Source organism: Pogonomyrmex barbatus, unplaced genomic scaffold, assembly GCF_055798465.1.
Source record: "Pogonomyrmex barbatus isolate J1 unplaced genomic scaffold, ASM5579846v1 scaffold10, whole genome shotgun sequence".
Classification (NCBI taxonomy): Eukaryota; Metazoa; Arthropoda; class Insecta; order Hymenoptera; family Formicidae; genus Pogonomyrmex; species Pogonomyrmex barbatus.
Window position 1 is genome coordinate 4,822,031 of NW_028297099.1, and position 21,696 is coordinate 4,843,726.

General features: G+C 42.1%; 1 protein-coding gene across 3 annotated transcripts in view; it reads left to right on the top strand.

The window, feature by feature from the left end:
- toy (paired box 6 protein twin of eyeless) overlaps window positions 1–21,696 on the top strand; it is a 33,682-nt gene that overhangs the window by 3,162 nt on the left and 8,824 nt on the right. Inside the window, exons 2-7 of one of the 3 annotated variants that reach the window (XM_011647480.2) lie at window positions 3,073–3,382; window positions 10,427–10,679; window positions 11,257–11,437; window positions 14,489–14,765; window positions 16,820–16,984; window positions 17,374–17,444. In XM_011647480.2, coding sequence (XP_011645782.1) covers window positions 3,370–3,382; window positions 10,427–10,679; window positions 11,257–11,437; window positions 14,489–14,765; window positions 16,820–16,984; window positions 17,374–17,444 — 960 coding nt within the window. In that variant the 5' untranslated portion in view covers window positions 3,073–3,369. Of the gene's footprint in view, window positions 1–3,072; window positions 3,383–10,426; window positions 10,680–11,256; window positions 11,438–14,488; window positions 14,766–16,819; window positions 16,985–17,373; window positions 17,457–21,696 lie in introns of all 3 variants that reach the window. The other 2 variants (XM_089070336.1, XM_011647479.2) reach the window with 2 other exon arrangements.

The following is a 21,696-nucleotide window of genomic DNA, read 5'->3' on the forward strand; positions in this document are numbered from 1 at the left end:
GCCTTTCGTGCTCGACGAGATGCAGGTCGTCTGTGAGATATTCCGCTTTTGTGTGCCGAGAAGGTAGCGCGCGGAGTCGCGTCGTTTCAACGAGACTAAACGCAGCTCGTTCCTCAGATCCCCGTCGCGTTCTGCACCACACCTCGGTTGTCCGGATAGCTCTGAGGCAGTAATTTCGTTGGTATTTCATTCCACACCCTACCTGAAAATCCTCAAGTGAATCCTCGTGTGAAGTAGTCTACCTACATCTCTCTATATCTCCTTGCGCTTTTTATTAATTAATGAGTCGCGAGATTCTGTTTGCCGTGTCTTCGCTCTTAACAGGAAATTGTGTCGATGTAAAAACAGGACAAGAACAATTTTCACATGGCGTAATGATTACATACAACCTATTGAGCGACGCTTGTGCCAAGCTCGCGCGAAATCCACTTAGAGATAAATTATTATCGGATAAAATAAGTAGTAGTTTTGTAGCGCGTATCTGTTCGCGATATACTTATGCAAATTTTATCCGTTTTTATTCCATCGCTAAGTGACGTAGTGACCGCCACCGGCGGTGGGGAAACGTTTATTGTAACATCAGGTTATCTTTAAGGATATAAAGTATCAACGATTAAATTATTTATCCTTCTGCCAATCACGCGAAATCGCGTTTTGACAGCGTAGATCCAATCGGGATCTCGTATAGCGGGAGAGCACGAGTCCTCCTCTCTCCTTCTCTCCTTCTCGCTATCGCTCGAGAAGCTGGAGCTTGGGAGTGAGTCTCGCGACGAGACGCGGAATGATCTCGCGGTCGACCACGTTTAACGACCCTTGGCTCGCCGCTTTACAGCTTGCACTTTTCGATCCGGCCGGGCGCGCAGGTATTGATGTCCCCCGCTTTGCCGTCGGCCATCGTGACGTTACCGCGACCGGGCTTGAAAGGAGCTAATGATCTACGAGTCTCGCCGAATGACAATTAACGCTCGTCCCGATGCATGCCGGCGTGTGATGATTAACCGTGATGAGATGAGGGGCACGCCGGAATGCGCATAGATGCGCTGCGCTCGCGGCCGCTTCGCGCGCACACGTCGGATTTCTCGATCGTCAGGATCGAAGGCGTTACAGCAGGTGTTCGATGACGATCGGATCGTCGTGATCTCTCGTCGTATGTTAATTTTGAATTCGTTCGGAAAATAATTTTACCGTTGAATCATTTGCATGCACACGCCAATTATTTTTGTTTGTATGAAGAATGTCGTTTGATTATCGGAAAACTTTGATAAATAGAAGAGGGTGTTACGCATAAAAATCATACGTAACGTAAATATCATTAGGAATGGAACTCATTTTTTATGTACATACATAATCTTCCGGGGGCTAAAAATAGAATAATCGCTGATAAGTATGCATTATTTCAAAGTCAATGTATACATATTTACTTTCGGGGCATATCGCACGTTTACCACTCGCGAATACAGTGATTTATTGTTACAGAATATGAAATATTGTGCAACGTATCAATATCTAAAATTTATTCAGGTTTATTAAGTCACTTCTGACTAATTACATTGCACGCGAGAACTTAATTATTAACTAATTATCTGCGAAAAAAAACCATGTTGAAGTTCTACCAAAAATTTTCAAATTGTAATAATCTTAATTGTATTGATTCTGCGATAATGCGTAGACTTGCCTTGCGGCGTTCCTTCGTGTTGTATATATAATTTTCGATTTGTTGTCGCAGTACGCAAAATAATACGAACAAATTTATGCGGGGCGTAATCAGCCTTGGAAAAATTCGGAAATTTACCGCCGACACGGCAATGTTTATTATTTGCCTGGCCGTTATTTATTTTTTGGCGCACTTTGAAATTTGCTTTTGGCGAACCAGTTTCGACGGCATCAATATTTACCGCGCTTCGCGGGCGATAATCCCCCGAATTATGTTCTTTGAAGCCGCGTTATTTACGCGCGCGGAAGGGCGTGTGCAACGCATCGTGTCGCGTCGCATCGCGATGCATCACGTCGCACCGCACCGCACCGCATCGCACCGCACCGCACCGCACCGCACCGCACCGCACCGCACCGCACCGCGGAAAGATATAGGGATCAATTGAATTTTCGTAAATTGCCGTGAATTTATAAAATTATTGTGAACGTATGTAAAATTATTTCGGCCGTTGCGCGCCAGCGTTCGTTAATCGTTAACACCGCTCGCTGTTCGCCGTCGGCTACGCGATCCGTCGCCGTTGGCTGTATTTTTTCGCATAACGCCTTTTTTCGCGTATCGCGAAGTAACAATTTCGGAATACGATTAAGAACGATGCGAAATTGTAAATCGAAACGCGCTCGCGTCTGTTAATAATCCATGCTCTCGATTCGTTACGTCGTTACGCCCGAAATTGGTTTTTGATCGTGCTCCGCACTAAATAATCATCGCGCAGCGATATTCCCCGTGAGAGTTACGGCATTATCGGCGATATTATCCAGCTCCGATAATACGGTATCCGCGTTATAGCATGTTATATAAATTTTAACATGTTTACGATCAATATGTCTTTTTTCTGTAAAAACGTTCGTGAATTCTTTTTCATTTTTTTTTTGTTCTAAATAAAGCAGTTATTACTATCTTTGTGCTTTTTAAAATTTGGTTTTGAAAAATCTTATATATTACCGTGCCGCGCACAATTATAAAGATATTATTTTAATAGAATTTAAAAGATAAAATAGAGTTTATTTTTCGAGATGGAGAGTTTAAGTTTAAAAACTTCGTAAGGAAAGTTCCATAAAAAATATAATGTATATTAAATAGGTATTAAAATTTATTAAAATAAGTCTCACTCAGCACAGATTTATTCATATTTTGCTTCTATATTAATTAACATAATTACATTTACCCCGAAATGTCTACTGGTGGTATTACTTAATCAACGCTTTCACGTTCCCACGTAAATATCAATAATCAGTTTCTATGTAATCTTTTTAGGATGTTTTTTTTTCTTTCTTTTTGAGCGGATTAAATGCGAAAGCATTTAATTAAAAACAGATCACACGGAGGAAACCTGACCGAGCGATTCTAAATGATTTTAGCATTGTGTTAGCGTGGCCGGAGGTGGCGGCGGTGGAGACGGCGGCGGCGGCGGCAGCGGCGGCGGAGGCGGCAGTGGCACGGTCGGCGGCGGTCGGCTGAGCCTGCACCTTCGTCCTTGCGGAGGTAGCGGTGGCGGCGGCATCGCCGAAAGTGACAGCGCTCCGGAATATCCGCCGAGCGCTGCGGCAGCGCGGAGCAGGGAGGCGGCGGCGGCGGCGCTGCACGCGGCAAGAACCCTGTTGGGCGCGGGGGTGGCTAACCCTTGCTCGCCCACCCCCGAGCCGCCCTTTTGGAAGATGCCGCATAAAGGTTTGTCATATAAATTTATTTAATTTATACATTTCGAGTTGCATAAAATGATGTTTGGCAATTGACCGGAATATGTTGTTGATGCGGTAGATAGTCGATAAACAAATAACTAATTTGCTAAATTTAATCAGTAATTAAGCTTTGTCAGAATTCTCATCAGTGAATGAAGTTATTTACAGAATCATGATTGATTTGTTCTGTAAGAAAATATCATCAATTACTAGTAAACACTTTGTTTACGCATGAGAAACTAGAAATTGTAGGGATAATAAATGTAAAAATAATAATTTTGTTTCTAATTAGAGAAATAATCAATTTGAAGCGAGGCAAAATAAAATATATAAGCAAATTTTTAAATTTGATCCATCTACTTGCGTTAAACTGAATAATATTAAATATGATAGAAAAATTTGATTTTTTTACAAATTTCGGGATTGTTTTCATGAATCCTTCAATTAAAGTGGCTTCTTGCAAAGTAATATGATTGTCACTTAACAAATTAAATGATTAGAGTAAAAAGTGATTGCAATAATCAATCCGTAAAGATTCATTAACAAGCATATATATCACAAGCATATATATCTTGCAATTTTAATTAAGTTTAGTTGAGAATTTTTCGCAATCACTCTTATTAACTTCAAAAGAAGTTAATACAAAAGATTTTTCTGAAAAAATTTCACTAATAGTTTTGAAAATTACATCTCATTTAGAACATATTAAAGATATTTTAATATAATATTGAAACTAATATTGAATTTGATGTTCTTTATGGTTTTCATAGCTCATAAACTTAAATATTAAGACAAAAAATATTTTATATTATTTAATTATAATTATTATTAAAGTAACATTTTGGGGCAACAACATATCAATTAGCATACATTCTTTGTTTTCACAATGTGCAACGCATATTATTACTATTATTTTTATTAAACTACATCAAATTATTCACGATATTCTAGTAGACAAGTAGTGAAGTGAATTGCTCCGTATACCATCGTATTATCCTTTGTATTATCCCTAATTTAATGGCGTCAAGTAAGTCGTAACATACGCGGATCAAAGTTTTCTTAAGGTAGATGATTTCGATAAACTCGCAGCCCTTCCAAACTCGCGATAAGTTATACGAGAAAAGGGATGAATAAATACGCGTACGCTTATGAGCTTAGGTTAGCTCGCGGTTACCCCCGGGGGTTAGTTGGTAACTTGACACGCCTTTGGCCGGCTTCTGTCGGGCCAGCGGCCCCTTCGCGAGCGAAGGGTGGAGGCCCTCTTGCACCTCGAGAGATTCGTCCTCGCGACCCCAACGCGCATCACACCCGGCAACAATCGGTTAGGCTGGCTTGGCCCTCCCTTCTTTCGTACTCCCGACAATAAGCGGGCGCCGCTTACACCGCCAATTTGTCTCGACGCAACGTAATCTTTCTCCGGTCGAGGAGTTACCCACACCTCGCTCGAGAGCGGAGAGACGCGGGATCGCGTTACGCGCCTATAGCCCACGCGAGATCATAATGGAGCTTGTAGGAGGGTAAGTGCTTCCCCCCTCTTTCTCTTCCTATAATACTCTCTCCTCGCATTCGGGGTATAGCTTCAGAGGCGGACAATGCTCGCGTGGCACGAGCGCGCCCCTCTTTCATTCGTCCAACCACCAGTCTACCTCCTCTCTAGCGTTCTCTATTTTTCTTCTGTGTACTATATATATCAGGGAAAGAAAGAGAAAGAGAGAAGGGGGAGAGAGAGAGAGAAAGTAGCTTCCTTTTACTTCTCCATAAAAACCCCGGTAGCCATTGGAATCAAACGCCTGATTCACGAGAACGCTTTATTTCGTTCTCGTCGCTGCGCGAGATTTGTTAATGGTTATGGGCGCCGGGCCCCCGCGCGTTGGTTACGGGTTCTGGATCGAATCTCGCGCGTGCCGGAGATCGGAGGCTGCGGAGATTACCTGCCTCCGCTGCTCCAAGGGGTAATAAATGTCGGCGGCGCGGGATTATCCCCGCGACCAATCAATAGAGGCTACGGCTCCGCAATACGTCCGCGAGGTTCACCGATAACTTTTGCCCGTAGGTGTATGTAGGGAAGCTTCGAATACGTCCATGCGATCTTCTGGTATGTGTGGCTATCGGCATATTGTGGCAGAAGATACGTACTATTCTATCAATTATTCTATCAGTTTAAAAGTAACTGCATGCGAGCTTTGGCTCTCTCGCCATTAATTAAGCCTTCTGCAAAACATTCGTGACATTTTTCATTCACACTTGTCAAATTGAAAAATACCGAAGATAACTTGGTTACAAGTGCTAAGAGTTTAAAAATCAATAAAATATCGATGATGCGACAGAAAAATTGTAAACGAATTTTTAAACGAATGACAGATACCAGTTGAATAATATTAAGGACTACTATCGTCTTCTCTCGCTCGTTACGACAATAACTCCCTGTGTACAATGAGCGTTTATCGAATCGTGATTTCACGGTCCGTTATCTCATTTACTCGCGCAAAACTTATTTAATCGTAGCGCCGCGGCGCGTCGAGATTATCGCGTTATCTCGCGTATTCCCAGCGTGAAGCATCTTGTTATTCGTGAATAGTAACGAACGCGAATGTACGATTACTAACCCCGCGGCCATGAGTTCGGTATTTACCTGCGAAAAGCTGCGGAGAAGACACACATTTGCGAGCTGCCTTACACACTGGTGTCAATAATAACGGGCGCCGTAATGAGTATGCGCTGTCGGGGATGGCGGCTGCTAATACTGCGCCGCCGCCTCTTAACACCGTCCGTAATGAATTCATCGTCGCTCGTCGGGAAGCGGGCGCGGGTGCTCTTACCGCGATTCAACTCATTAGAGAGCGTATGCCTGGCACGCCATCTTTGATGTCGTTGAAAGACGCGCACGAGATGAAGTTCTCTCTCCCGATGGGTACCCGACGAATTTAACGAAACGCTCGGAGGCTGTGCCCCGACTGTGCACACCCCCGGTTTGCACATCCTTCGGAATCTCTACCGACGTGATAACGTTTAGCCGGTGACACTCGACAAACGCGTCGACTTCAGAAGTACCCCAACCACCCGACGTAATGTCCTCAGCAGACTCCGGATTCTGTCGCCGGAAATAAGCGGGACTAGGGTCTTGTAAATGTCTTGTTTCAATGAGTGACGCGAGAATATTAACGCGACAGTTTTAATAAAAATTTTGACAGTTCTTCTTTTATTGTTCAATCATTTGTTAAATTATTTATTATCTGCCATCACGTTTATCTTCATTTTTAATGTAAAAATGATTGGATAATTGAGATATGGTGAATGTTTGTTAATTCTCGATTGTATATACTTACAATATCGTCAAATCGATTAATTCTAAATATCTTTTTCACTGGCAGTCTAATAATACGTTTTGTATTATATATCGCAACTCTGCAATATCTATTTTGTAATCGGTTCTATTATATCAAGCTCAGAGAGTTGGGCGATTTATATGTCTAATTAATGCGGTCGACGCGCATAATTATATTATTTAGCGCGACGCAACGACGAGAGGTGAAAGCAATTTGGCCGCGAAAACGATATTTTTTATGGATGTCGACGGATAAACAGCAGTTCGTTAAATGAATTCGGACCGGCACACTCTGTAACTGATTACGTTCGGCCGGTTTCGAGTCGCAACGCAGGACTAATTACCCGCAAACTATTATTACATCCCATTAAACAACTATTCCGCTGCAAACTTTCCGTCATCGTTGGAAATTGGAGTGGCGTATTAGCCGCTCCGTTGAGCTGTTTTGTTTCTATTATCGGGTAACGATCAATCGTTCCTTTCCAACGGGTTTAATGTTTGTTCGTCTAGGACACGTACACAGTGGCTCATAAAATTGATCAAGTATTTCAAAAATTTCAGAGGATACCGTAATACTGACGATGAATATTCTGCGATTTCTTACAAACGCTTAGAGATCCAACGTCTTCGGCAAATAAATCTTTCAATTAATCTTCCGTTCGCTTTTAACTAATAGACCTCGCGAAAATTCCATTGAGAACCCAATTACAAAGTCAACTCGCGTGAGACGCTACATCGATTCGCCGCGTTTATTCGCGCATCTTAAATATCGGCGATCGTTTTCGCGCTTAAAAATCCCCCTCTCGCCCGGCGCGAAGATTGGGAGGAGAGGGATGTTTGGCGAGGATGGCAGGGGTGGTTCGACCGAGCGAACCGACGCGGAGAGGTCGGGGAGGACGAGGGTGCCGCGGCGACGTCGTGCGCCGGGGTTGCACAGGATGGGATTTAATCTGTGTCCCGTTTCACGCTCAGCCAAGTGGAACCTTTTTGCCTCACTTTGCGGCGCGACTCGCTTTTGCGCCGCACCGCCGCGTAGATTAACGCGAAATTATATATAAAGAATGTGTGCGGCCGGCGGGTGTGTGCACGGGTCGACGGCGTCGGGCTCGGACGATATTCGAGCCCTCTCGCCGACATCATTCCCCTCTGTCGGGGGTGATCGCCCCCTCCCCCCCCTCCTCCCTGGAGAGGAGAGCGTGAGGCAAAAGACGATGAGCGAAAGGGTGAATCTCGCGCGCGTGTACGTGTACAGCTAAGTCGTGCACACTTGTCCCCTTTGTAACGAATTAAACTTGTGAAAAACAGCAGACTCGTGCGCTGTCCCTTCAAAGGACGAGGCCGTCGCGACGCGTCCTCGCTTTCACCATCGCCTATTTTTAACGCAAATTACTCTGCTGAAAGAATGAAGTGATTCAGAAGAGTCTTCGGAGATCATGTCTGGTTGTGTGTTACAACCGAATAACTTTATCAATTAAAATACGAAAGTTAAATCGTAGCGCATGCAAATTAATTTTTACAGGATATTTTATCTTTGTTATGCCGCATCATGACGGAATGACGTATATTGTAATTACAATTCACGATATTACTCTATGAGTATGACATCTGCGCGTATTCACGGATCTATCTTATTAATTCGAGCGAAGAATGAATATTCATTAGTTCATCGTGAAAGAAATTGCGGAGAGTGTCGCTTTAATTTAAGGAAAATGTCTCGCTCTTATCGTTATCATCTATTTCCCGCCGTGCGCATAATCAAAGGAACTTTAAACTTATCGTAGCACAAAGTTTGTGAAAAGCAGTGACGACTATCAACCAAGAAGTTAATAATGAAGATCAATTCCTTTTATATAAAATCACCATCGATATTATATTCTTGAGTAGTCACCGTAAACAATCCGACCCATTCGAGTTTTTTCATATCTCTTGAAAACTTTGCAAAATATTTTTCAACGCGTTTCAGAGCTTTTACCATTATTTCGTTGTATAAGAGGGCCACGAAATTAAATACAGCTATAAAATCGCATCCTAAAAAGGATGACATTATTTCTCTCTTGCATTCGCGAATCGTGGCATCCGGAATTATTGCCGCGATAAAATGGAGGAGTAAGAAGTATCCCCTCGAAAATTTCCGCGTTGCCTCGCCGCGGAATTATTTGTAACAAGACTCTCGACTCCAATTTCTCGCTTCTCGTTCTTCATCACCATATTCCATCCCCTTATTCCTTTCACCGTGCTTGAAGCTCGCTTAAAAAGCTCTGGTTATAATGCAGGGACGGCTGAAGCTATGAAACCTTTCGCAATAAGTGAAGAATTGTAAAACGAACCTATTAATGCTAACAGTTATAAATGAAAAAAATGTCTGGTAGAAGCAAATCTATAAAGAAATTAATAAAAAAACATAAATTTCGCACTACCAATTTTAAAAATATAAAATTTTAAAATAATTGTCATTAATTTTTTTAAGTTTTAAAGACTGCACAAATATGAATATTTATACGAAACAGTGGTTTTTCTTGGAGGTAATTTTATAATCCAATAAAAATATAATATATAAGTACTGGCGCGATGTAAGTTGATCTGATTGAATGATTGCAGTCATTAAGAATTATTAGCTTTTGAAAAGTCGTCAAGACTTTCTGTCAAAGGATTTTCTATCTTCTCATATTTTTACCATGCCGATTGATCGTAAGACATGGCGATCTTCGATCCTCTTGTGTTGGCGAAAACGAGATATGACAGAAATGGCGTAAGAACATAGTAAGAAGATAGAACAAGAGGAAAGAAAAGGTGGAAAGACAGCGAGCGAGAAAACCACTTCATGTCGTTATACGAAGTGGTTTCGCACAGCGACAAAGGCGGAGCGAGCCATCCAAGATTACATTCCAACCATTATTTCTTGTCGTTTTGCACAAAAGCGGGAATTAATTAAATTCGTTAATTGCAAGATGCATTTAGTAACGCCGGCTCCTCTCGAGTCTCCCGTCATCCGCGTGCCCCGTCACAACGCTCTCTCGTTGCATCTTTTCCCTTGCATCGTCGGCCACAGAAGTGCCACAGAAATTTAACAAGGTGACGAGAGAAACTGAAAGATCCGCTTTTGCTCACACGAGGACACGTACGTGAAAAGCCATTTTATCCGCCATAATGTCCAATGTCTTTCGAATTGTCTTCACTGACATTGTATTTTCCGTGCAGAATGCACTTCTGTTTCCATATACGTATACGTGCATTGTAAGCTTTATCATAAACGTTACAATTTCTGAAGCCTCCCACATAATGATCGAATTACACGATACCGTGCCGTGTATCTATTCGTTATACCTACCATTGTCCCTTCACGTCGCAATTACAATCGTCGCTGGCATCGCACGTATATCTGCGCGATATATTTCCGTTTCGGCGATTTCTCCGCGCACGATGCACACCGTACACCGGATGTAACCGTAATAAGGTACACGGCAGCGAATTAATCGGCGCGCAAGGGTCAAACTGATCTTCGTTACGTGACATCCGCAGGGCGGCGGAGCGTGTGATCGCGACGCAAACATCTCCCTTGGTGTTCAATCTGATGCTTCCGGATCCGTGCAACGGGCGCGAGCGCTAATTAGACTAATAAGAACGTGTTCGGCGCGCGTACTGTCCGCTGTTTACCAATCAGATGTTCTGGCGAAGTGACGTACACGTTGCGCGCGTTTTGATTCACAGAGGAGGACTTGATGCACGGGGGTGGCGCGGGTATTGGCGGGGGTTCTATGGTCGGACAGAACTCAATATTTGGGTGCTCGGCTGCAGGACACAGCGGGGTTAACCAGCTCGGCGGCGTTTACGTCAATGGCCGACCACTGCCGGACTCCACGAGGCAGAAGATCGTCGAGCTGGCCCACAGCGGGGCCAGACCGTGCGACATATCGCGCATACTGCAGGTCAGCAATGGATGCGTCTCCAAGATCCTCGGCAGGTAAATAATGCGCGGTCGCATGTTGATCTCCCTCGATATCATGGATCAAGACGTTCAGGAAATTAAACCATCCTGCGACTTGAATAACAATGGAATTTGATTGCCGTTGTCTACTAGCAGATCCAATTAATCGGATTCAATGACCACAAGATACAACTGTTTGTATTTCCTCGGAGCAACCCAATCGATAAATTTGCAACGGGAATCACAGACTTTTCTGATATTTTTCGCGATTTATTGACGCGAGATTTAAAAATAATTGGGTACATAATAACAAGCGTTATATGTACAGTCAAATATCTGTATGTTACGCGCGCATGTCTCCATTTTTCACGCAATATTTCTGTGAACATAAAATAGTTCCTCTGCACAAATTATGGAATATTAATAAAGCTAGTTTTCATCCAATGATTTCTTGTACAAAGAATCTTGCTTTTTTTCAATAACTATACTATGAAAAGACTGTGTGTGCGGATGCATACGTGCGTGCGTGCGTGCGTGCGTGAGTATGTGTGTGTGTGTTTGTACGTGTGGCATAAAATTAATATACATTAAACGAAAATAATTTTTTTTACAGATATTACGAAACAGGCTCGATCAAGCCGCGGGCAATCGGCGGTAGTAAGCCACGAGTGGCGACAACGCCTGTGGTCAACAAAATCGCCGATTACAAACGAGAATGTCCCTCGATCTTCGCCTGGGAGATTCGCGATCGACTTTTGCAAGAAGGTGTTTGCAATAACGACAATATACCCAGCGTAAGTAAAAAAAGAACAATTATGAGATATGCTTAATATAGAGAAACGTAGCTTGTCGAATGATTAAACATTGGCAAACATTTTGATTAAACATATTTCGCTTAAATATCGTATTAGCCTACATTTGAAGTAAATTTAGATGAGCGAACTTGGTCCGCAAATTTCAGTTGCTCAAGACCGCATACATAATTTTTTCGTCTTGTACACAAATGCGGAACGCGCGAATAAATTTCCCGCTAGGTCGACGCCATACCGAACCATTGATTGGATACGGTATAAGTTTACGCGTAATCCGCCATCGACTTATCGTGACGCGCAGCCGGTCGGGTGTACTTACCCGTCGGATCCGGCCACTCGACCCTAATCAAAGTCTCGTCAATGCGATCGGCTGGGTGGGGTAATCGGTCCATTACGCGGACCTCGGCATTGTCCACCCTCCTATGGGCGCTGATCGCCCTTCTCCGAACCCGAAGAATCCTCTCCGGTTGTACGTCCGTCCATCTACCAAACATCCTGCCCACCCAACGTCCCTTCTCGATCGCGCGAAATATCCTCGAAGGTCGATCGTCCTCGTCTGACTTCTTCGAAAACGCTCTTTCTGCATCCCTCCTATCGACTGCCTGTCAGGAATACCGAGGGGGATGGCACGCGTACAAGTCGTTATCCATCGGCTTGTGGAACAAGCTCGCTTTTGCCAATGTGTTCCTAGGAACTGCCGAATGAAAAAGGTTGATGGTGGATATTGGGGATTCTAGGATGATTAATCAGAACGTCTAGCACGCACTCTTGTCATCAAGCGTGTAATGTGCCAGTCAGTAGCGAGATTACATTTCAGAACATTACTCTACACACATCTCGTCTCTTAATATATTGAATATTTACTCTCGGTTTTTTAAGTGACAAGTTTCGCTTTAATAATAATAACAATAACAATAATAATAATAATAATAATAATAGTAATATGTTTTTCTATATTAAGAAAATAATAAAATATAATGCAATTAATATATGAAATTTCTTATAATAATCAGAGAATAAAAAAATCAGAATTGTTTTCGAGAGTAATTCAAAGGTAGAAACGAGGGAGGAGATGTTATTTGATCGACAAATCGATTCTTTCGATCGTTTCGATCTTTTTTCGACTACTGGTGAATCGCTGGTAACATTGGCGGTGACGTTGGCTATTGCGGCTGGTACACATTGCATTGGGGGTTGGTGTCGGGGGTGCGCACGGGGTTAGTCGGCGGCGAGAGCGGACGGGAGCGGGTAGAATCAGGGTGAATGGGATCAGTTAAGCGTGTTGCACAATTATTCGTGTCCGGTCGCGCGTGTAATGGCCTGCATCGACGCTGCGGCTGTTGTGCGGCGAGAGTGGAGCGGTCCGAAGCGTACAGCCAGGATCTCTCTCTCTCTCTCTCTCTCTGTCTCTCAGCATCCAGACTGGATAGATGGTTTGATGACGAAGAGCCTGGTCTGGGTTAGCCGGGACTAACTCGTCTCAAAATGTCGTTTCCGCTATTCGCCTGTTACTACTCGATAACGCCGAAATGAGTCAAGACAGTGAGACTTATTATATAATATATTAATTGCAGTTACTATATTTTATTATTTTAATATTTTATTAATATAAAAAATTAGAGATTTGAACGATATTTTATCTTTTCTCGTATTTCCTAACTAGTTTTATCACATTATGATAGTATTAACATTAAAAAGTAAGTGCGTTTACGATACAAAATTCACGAATATATCTGAACATAATTTAATTACCGAAGTCAGGATTCCGTGTCTTTAATTCAGCTATAATAGACCGTGCAGTACACTATTCTAACAGCGACGTTACGTCGACGTCACTCGACCGTTATTCCATCGGTTTTGACTCAAACTATGCGAGAAGGATCGGCTTTGCACACTCACGCCATTCTCGTTGAAGCTTGTCGACCTCGTAATTAAGAAGCTTCGCTCGATATCCGACGTCCGCGCTGCATTAACAGCCGTATGTATATTCGGCTGCAGCACCAAGCCCGGCGTCGATTGCAGAAGGGTGAGGAGGATAGGGTTGGCGCGCGTATGGAGCTCGCCGAGGACCATTATGTGCAAGTTGAGAGCGCGATGCTTGGATCCCTATGCTATATGCCGGCTCGTTATAACTTTGGAGTTAGCCAGTGGCTCGGTTGCGGGCGTAAGGTGAAGACGACAACGATGACGATGGCGACCGTGCCCGAATTGGAGGGGGACGAAGAGCCATGGAGATCGTTTTATGTAATAATAATTGGATGGCGGTATCCTTTCATCTGGCATGACTCTCTTCGCATCCCGCGGTTGCGAAAGGACAAAAAAGAGGAAGAAGAATTCCGCGCAAGGGATGACGGCGAAGGGCGGACAATCTGTACGCAGCTACGACGACGGAAATGATTCTCGTGCGACGACGAGTGGCTGCGGTCGCGAGATTTTACAAAGACCCCGGTCTACCGATCCGTTTCGCCTCTGTCTTTTTTTCTCTTGATCATGGAAGGATGATGGAGGTATCCTGTATGTAGGAATACATCGCGAATCATTAGTATAGAAAAGCAGCACATTTTCTCTAGATCATCTGTTTTTTCTTTAGATTAGATATATTAAAAATGAAATAAAAAAAGAATGATAATTATTTCAACAATTTTAAATTATTAATGATAGAAAATTGAATAATATTAACGATATCAACGAATCCAATTTCGATAATTAAATTATATTTAAAAATATAATATAATGTTTATTGTATTACAAAATCTAATCATTAAAATGTTACATTTTTATAAATAACATAAAGTTTAAAATAATTTGCATATTAATATTCTGTTAACTTTTTTTTTTGTTAACTTTTCTAAGAGAATTAAAAACGAATATATGACATTAATATATTTATATAAAAATCTGTCAATAATTTGAATAAAAAATATGAATAGATGAAAGTATCTTTTTCATCATATTCTTGATCTCTTTATAGGAGATCTCTTTAATTAATAAATGACTCGAATTGATTCCAATCGAAAATTTTTCTCTTTGTAGGTGTCGTCTATTAACAGGGTACTCAGGAACCTGGCCTCGCAGAAGGAGCAACAGGCGGCCGCGGTGCAAGCGCATCAGGGTGCCGAGAGCGTCTACGACAAGCTGAGAATGTTTAACGGGCAGGCAGCAGGCTGGCCGCCAGCGTGGTACTCGGCAACACCTCCCCATCATCCCCTGACCACGGGAATTCCAACCGCGGCAACTCCTGGATCCGGCCAGACTCTCTTGCCCGGTAGTCAACTTCACGGACGCGACGACTCTTTGCTGAAGCGAAGTGGTAAGTTTTGATTTACTTTTGCTTCAACCATGATGAAGTGCTCACGGAAATATTAGCGGAATCGTTATTGGTTCAAGACATACCTTAATTATTATTTTAGAGATCAGGATGCAGGAGCTAACATTTATTTATCTTCTTATCAATTCAATTGTTTGTTTTATCTTTCAAATAAAAGACAAGCCTTATATTAAAAAATAATTTGATTTAGTAAATAAGGACTATGTAGAATAATTTTTCTCTTGTGCAAAAACTTCAAATTTTACATTGATTAAAATGTCGACAAACAAACATTTGTCTTTGAAGATAAAAATATGTATGTTTTTGAAGGAATGCTTTGGTTCTTTTCTATGCATCTCATCTCTCTGGATTTGTGAAAATTGTTCGTTACATTGTATTTCATATATTTTTTTGTCACCTTATATGTACGTATGTATATGTATGCTATCGAGTAAGAGAAAAAAAATCCGTCCTGCAATGTTATAAGTCTAATAGGATTACAAAAAGTCCTGCGGTTCGGCTCTTACCTAGAATCAATTCACGAATAACGAATCCAGATATGGCTATCCTCAATAGACAGATTACATGAATCGTGGTAGTGACAGGTAGGAAAGTGTGCTTTCAATGCCTAGCAACGTATTCTTTAAGAACTCCGGAATGCTATTGTCAATAATTTTTCGCTCTCTTGAAATTTCGTGTATCTTAATTATGCACATTATTCTCGATGCAAATAAATATTATATTTTAATATGATTATTTGTATTGGAATATCAAGGCATATATATTAAATAATTTCATATGACAATAATAAAATATTAAATCTAATACGAATAAACTAAATAAATTATGAACAAAACACAGCGAAGGACTTTTTAAAAATTTATATTAAGGTGTGTCTTAAATTGTGTCACTACTTATAAGGTAGTGATTTATATCTCACTGGATATGTCAAAGTGCCGCTTATAGGGCACACTTGAATGCACAGGAACGCATCGAATGGTCAATCGCGGCCACTTCGGTCGCAGCGAGCGCATTAAGCGGCCGGATTGTAGAGAGCATCGAGCTAATCTCTTCTCTTTCTTCGTCGGCGTGCGTCGTCACCTAGAAAATTAAAGCCAACGATCCGTCTGCAGCGGACTGCCGAGGATCGTTCTTGGTCTGATCGTTACGCGCAGGGATGTTCGCGAGGAGGTTGAGAGAGCGCGGAGGGGAAGGGGTGGATTTTGCGGGAAGAAGGAGAACGGGAGTCAACGGTTAGAACGATGAGGCAGGAAGAACCGGAGGGAAAGAGAGAGGCGTGTTTGGGGTGCCGGTATTTCTAGTCGAGGGGGTTTCGCAGGGTCGAGTCCAATTGGGGGTTGCGCGGGGGTTGAGATGAGCGAACGAGAAAGCGAGCAGCTGACGAGCAAACGGTATATGTATGTATATATGTTTTATATATATATATATATATATATATATATATATGTACATACCTATGTACGCGAGCGTAAGGGCGTACGTATATATGTACATCTCTCCATCGCTGTACGGAGGGACGAATACGGACAGAGCGCAGGCACGGAGGGAAGGTATAGGGAGGAATGGAAAGAGACGAGGGTGTGGTGCGCGGAGGCGGAAAGTAATCGCGGCCCACGGGGCTTGACAAGGGGCTACCCTTGTGCGCGTACGAATCGACGCACCAACACGAGATGCGACCCCGAAGACCGGTCGCGCACGCCTGGACGCGCGGCGGTGTCTAGGAATCTCGAGAACGGCAGATCGCGTTACGAGATCGGCCGATTGATATATAGGTTTTCCTAATTAGATCGGAATGCTTTTCACAATGTGTGAAAAGTGTTAAATATTCAAACTTTATTGTTTTAATATAATAATAACTGAAAAATAATTAATGTTAAATTTATAATGTTAAATTTGACAGAGTTTAAGAATCACAAATATAATTGTAAACTTCAATTGTACAAAATTAACCTCATTTAATAATCGCAAATGAGGGAGATATATTTAAGATTAAAGTAATATATATTTAAAGAAAAGATAATTAATTCCTGTTCCAGATACCGGGTCTCTATTGTCGCATCAGCAGGAGACAACTTCGGACGGTAATTCGGAGCACAACTCCTCTGGCGACGAGGACTCGCAAGTGCGGCTGAGGTTGAAGAGGAAATTGCAGCGCAACCGAACTTCCTTCTCTAATGAGCAGATAGACAGCCTCGAGAAAGGTCAGTAGAAAATCTGATGGAAAAGTTATCAATCTTGACAATCAACTTCAGTATACACGATCTCTTAAAAATCGCGTGCTTTCCTTTGGCTACAAATCCTTTTTTCAATTAATCTTTTTCTCACATTTAATTGAATGGCTTGTTCACAACTTTGTAGTTTTTTTCTTGATACCAAAGCTTCAAGTTAAAACTTTATATTCATTTGAGATACAAAAATCGTCGATACATATTCCGATACATCGAGATGGTATTATTCAGTCTCTGGCAACCGCTCAGTCGAGAAAATATGCGATGGCCGGCGAGCTTCGTATATATATATATATCGCGATAATTAATGCCGACGACGCGGCTAAATAACGAGCACTTGTTGCAAACTGGTTTCGTTTCAGAATTCGAGCGGACACATTACCCGGACGTGTTTGCACGGGAGCGTCTCGCCGAGAAGATCGGATTACCTGAGGCACGTATCCAGGTGAGTGTGAATGTGCGAATGCGGCGTGTGTGCGCTTCCTCTACCGACATTCGCTCCACCCATCTGTCCTCCTCTCGCCAGCCCTCTTCCCCTGTTTTCCCCGGGCGCGTCTTTCTCTCTTCTTATTCCGCCCGTTCCTCCCAGGAGGGTCGAACGGCGTAAGTGCGACGACGCCCTTTCATTAAACGCTTTTAACGTACGGCCACGTGGTCGTACGTGGGGAACATTAAACACCTCCGACAGCGAGAGCTTGGTGCCGCCCGCTTCCAATGGGATTTTGTCACCTCTTCGTCCGTCTATTTCGCCGCCATTTACGTATTCTTACGTGCACATGGGACTTATTCTGTCAATTTGCGATATATTATATATAGACAGATATACGATTTGTTTATTAAAATCTATTCTAGAGGAATGCGCTACGTTTTTCCATTAACTTCAATATTGGAATATTCAACAATAGGGATAGCGGAAGCACAGATGTACAAACCTGAATGTTTTATAAGACTGAATATTGCAAAACGGCAATAATTGAATTTTGGCCAACGTTTTGAAGAACTTGGAAAATTCTACGATTCAAACTCGACGAATCTTTGATTTCGTTGACAAAGTCAAGAATCACGAGAAACGAGAAATCTCAATAGACCAAGAATCATTTAAATTATCAGATCAGGAAAACTCACAAAACTTCGCATTTAAAGTGAGTAGTGCCACTGTAACCCTTCTTCATTTCCTTATAAAGTTTCCGTGAACTCTCTGGTCGCCGTCACTTTTCTATGAAACAAGTTTATATTTTTCATGTCACAAAGCAAAAGCTACAACTAATAGAAGAATTGTGACAATCAAAATATATGAAAAGTTAATATTAATTTCTATGATAAATAAAACAAGTTTTAACAGTAAAAGTTCTAAAAGTTCAGAAGATTTCTAAAAGATCCGCATATTTAAATTATTATGACGCGATGTTATGTATTATTTTGTTTTTTATAAAACTTATGTTTGTTTATATAAATCCTATCTAGAATCAATGTTGTTACATCAAGATTAATTCTATTTTCATTATTCGTATTCTGTTACGAATAACTCAATAATTGCATCATCAATGTTAGCCACAATTACATTTTCATCTCATTATCATTGTTCTAAACAGTTATTAGCAATGTGGAAACGTTATTTTTAATGAAATTAAGCTTTTGTTATGTATGTTATTATGTAACTATTTCTATAATATATGTTGACGGTGTTTAGCAACTCTCTCACACTTCGATAATACCTCTTACTTTTTAATCATATAAAGGGTGCAAAATGCCGTGTTGTATAATTATAATTAATATCAACGTCAAACCGCTAATACGTAGTCTTATCGAACATTGTTTGAACGCGTTTACTCTCTACCTCCTGCCATCTCTCACCTGCACCATCGCGGTATGAAGAGACGGAAGGGTCGACGAAGTGGCCGGCGGGGTTCGGTGTGGCAGCAGTAACCGGGCGCGCTGAGCGTTATGTGGACGTACAAACAGTGCAAGACCATGTTGACGCATGTTTTCAAGCCTCGTTGGCTGGTATTGATCTTGCTAAGTGCAGGAAACCGGGAGTTCCGGCGTGGGAGGGAAAAGGAGAAGTTCGACGAGGAAGAGGGAGAGACAGAGAGAGAGAGAGAGAGAGAGAGAGAGAGAGAGAGAGAGGGGGGGGAGGGAAGGAAGACTAAGCGAGATCGAGCGAAACCGAAAGAGAGTAGAGAGAAAAAGATAGTCGAGCTTGCTGGAAAGGACGAAAGAGGAAGTCTCGCGGAGATCGCCGAGTTAGACCGATTGCTGGACGATCGTTGAATGGCAAAGTATGTGAAAGACGAAGAATGAGGTGTCAGGATCTTTAATGAAACACGGAACACGCGGAACACATTACGCAGCACGGCATGGCGCGGCATGGCGCGGCGCAGCATGTAAACGCGGCCTACCCGAACCGCGAGGGATCGTGCAAAAGGCCTAAGAGGGTTCTCGGACGCAACCATGGCAACCATGGTCGTGTCCCCAGGGAGGTTGCCCTCCGATTGGCCCATCCCTCGCTTTTCCACCTATATACCTCGGCCATGGCCACGAGATACTCCACGCCGTACTACCGTACTACTATCGTCAGCCGATTATCATCCGCGGCATTTCCTAATGCTCGATTCGTGCGAGCGCGATGGCCGATACGGTACGAGGATAAAGAAGGATTTTTGAGAGTGCTAAGTATATAATAGACGCAAATAATAAATCATAAAGTTGGATATTACATATGTGAGATCTGTATTAAAGTCATCGAGCAATTTCTGGATAATCATAAATCACTCTCGTTTATATCTTTTTTTACGCTTCATTTATCTCTCAAGATACTGCTGAGCGGATTTCTTGCGCTTCTAGTTCGCACATCGTGAATGAAGATCGAAAATTTCAAGGTCAGAAACCAGCGTTGGAAACCGGTCTCCGCCGCATTTCGGCCGTTGACGAGGATGAGAGGAGATTGTGTTCTTTGAGTAACACTAAGGACCGAACGAGTTCGGATCACAGACTTTCGCGTGGATCGATTCGGACGAGTTTTTGGAACGAGGGAGGATGAGTTTACGAGGGACGATAGTATTGGGCGGAAGGAGCCCGCTGCGAGCGAATGGCAGATATTTGACGGTGGGGTGGTCGAACACGATTTGCTGCGCCAATGGGAGGACAGGAGGATGGAATTTATTTTTTGATTCAATCGAGGACCCCCGTCGTGCTCGTATCGCGGCGTTATACGTGAGATTGCGGAAGGCTTGTATTTCTACGTTGATGGCATTTCTTTCCGCTGGGAAAAACATCCCTCTTTTTTCCCATATCGCACACGCGATAATTCGTTACACCAAAATCGGCAAAAATGGAAATTTCCGTTATTGCTTTGTCCACTATTTTCATCTCCGTACGCTAGGATGCGGAAATATGCGGTTTATTCTTTCAAAAACTTGAGTCATAATTGTACAACTATCGGCTGTATTAAATCATCATATTTTCTCTTCCAATTAATAATCAATTGGTTTAACTACGTGTGTGAATAAGAGTCATGTCCGTCTATCAATATTTACATCGCAATTTTGAATTATAAATCTAATTTATAATCATTATGTTCAATAAAAATAAAACGTATTTATGTAGAATGCCATTAAAATATTTTTTCATATACAAAAACTATCAAAAAAGCGTAGCAAATTCATATACATACAACATACTTGTATGTTTATACAATTAAGATTTGAAATAGTATTGCGACATAGAAAAAAGATCTTATGAGAAAGCCAATGTACGATTCATGGATTGCTCTAAGTGCCGGCGAGGGAAAACCGATATATCGAAGGGGACGAATCCTCTTATCGGCGAGGGAATCACAAAAATCAGGAAATCCGTGCAGGCGTAAAGAAAGTAAAGAACGATACAGTCTCGATTTATTGTACGAGCCTTTGTTATTTGGAATGTCACCTCGGTATAGAGAAAAAACAATCATAGAAAGGCACTATTAATTCTTCAATGTGTATTTTCATTATAGCGTCACATTTTTATATAATTCTGACGTATTATTTACCTTTTTCTAATTATAGTTCTAAAGAAACAAGAAGTCGATTAAATATAAAAAAGTTAAAGTTAATCGACGTTTTAAAAATTTAATAATAAATAGAAATAATCAAGGGTCTTTGGATCATCTCGATATTGTAAATGCAAAAATGTGTATTATCTACACTGTAGATCCTACAGTATCTTTCCTGAATATCGGTGCAATTTGTAGCACAATCAGAGACTTGAAAAGAAACGCATATAAATGCACGACAGCAAAGGGGCGGCAGGTAAAAACATGTAGAGAGGATGTATGAGGGACCAGAACGAAGGGTGCTATAAACGGGAAAGGGCCAAGCGAGCAAGAGTAACTCAATTTCCCGTCTGACAACTGCTCAATCGCAATTAACAAATTGGAGGAGCGCCTCATGTAAACTCGTGCGTCTGTTCGCACGAGATGCGAAAAGAGTATCTGGGCGCTAGATTTCGCGCTACCTCTAGTATACCTCTGGAGTTCACGAGAGACTCGGTCGGATAGAAGCAGAAAAAGGGGAATAGAGAAGGAGAGAGGGCGAGACAACAGGGTGGTTTGGGGAGAATGAAGTTGTTCTCTCCGGAGAGGAAGCAGAAGAGAGTCGTGGAGCGCGAACGAGTGCGAGTGCGAACGAGTACGGATGATGCGAAAT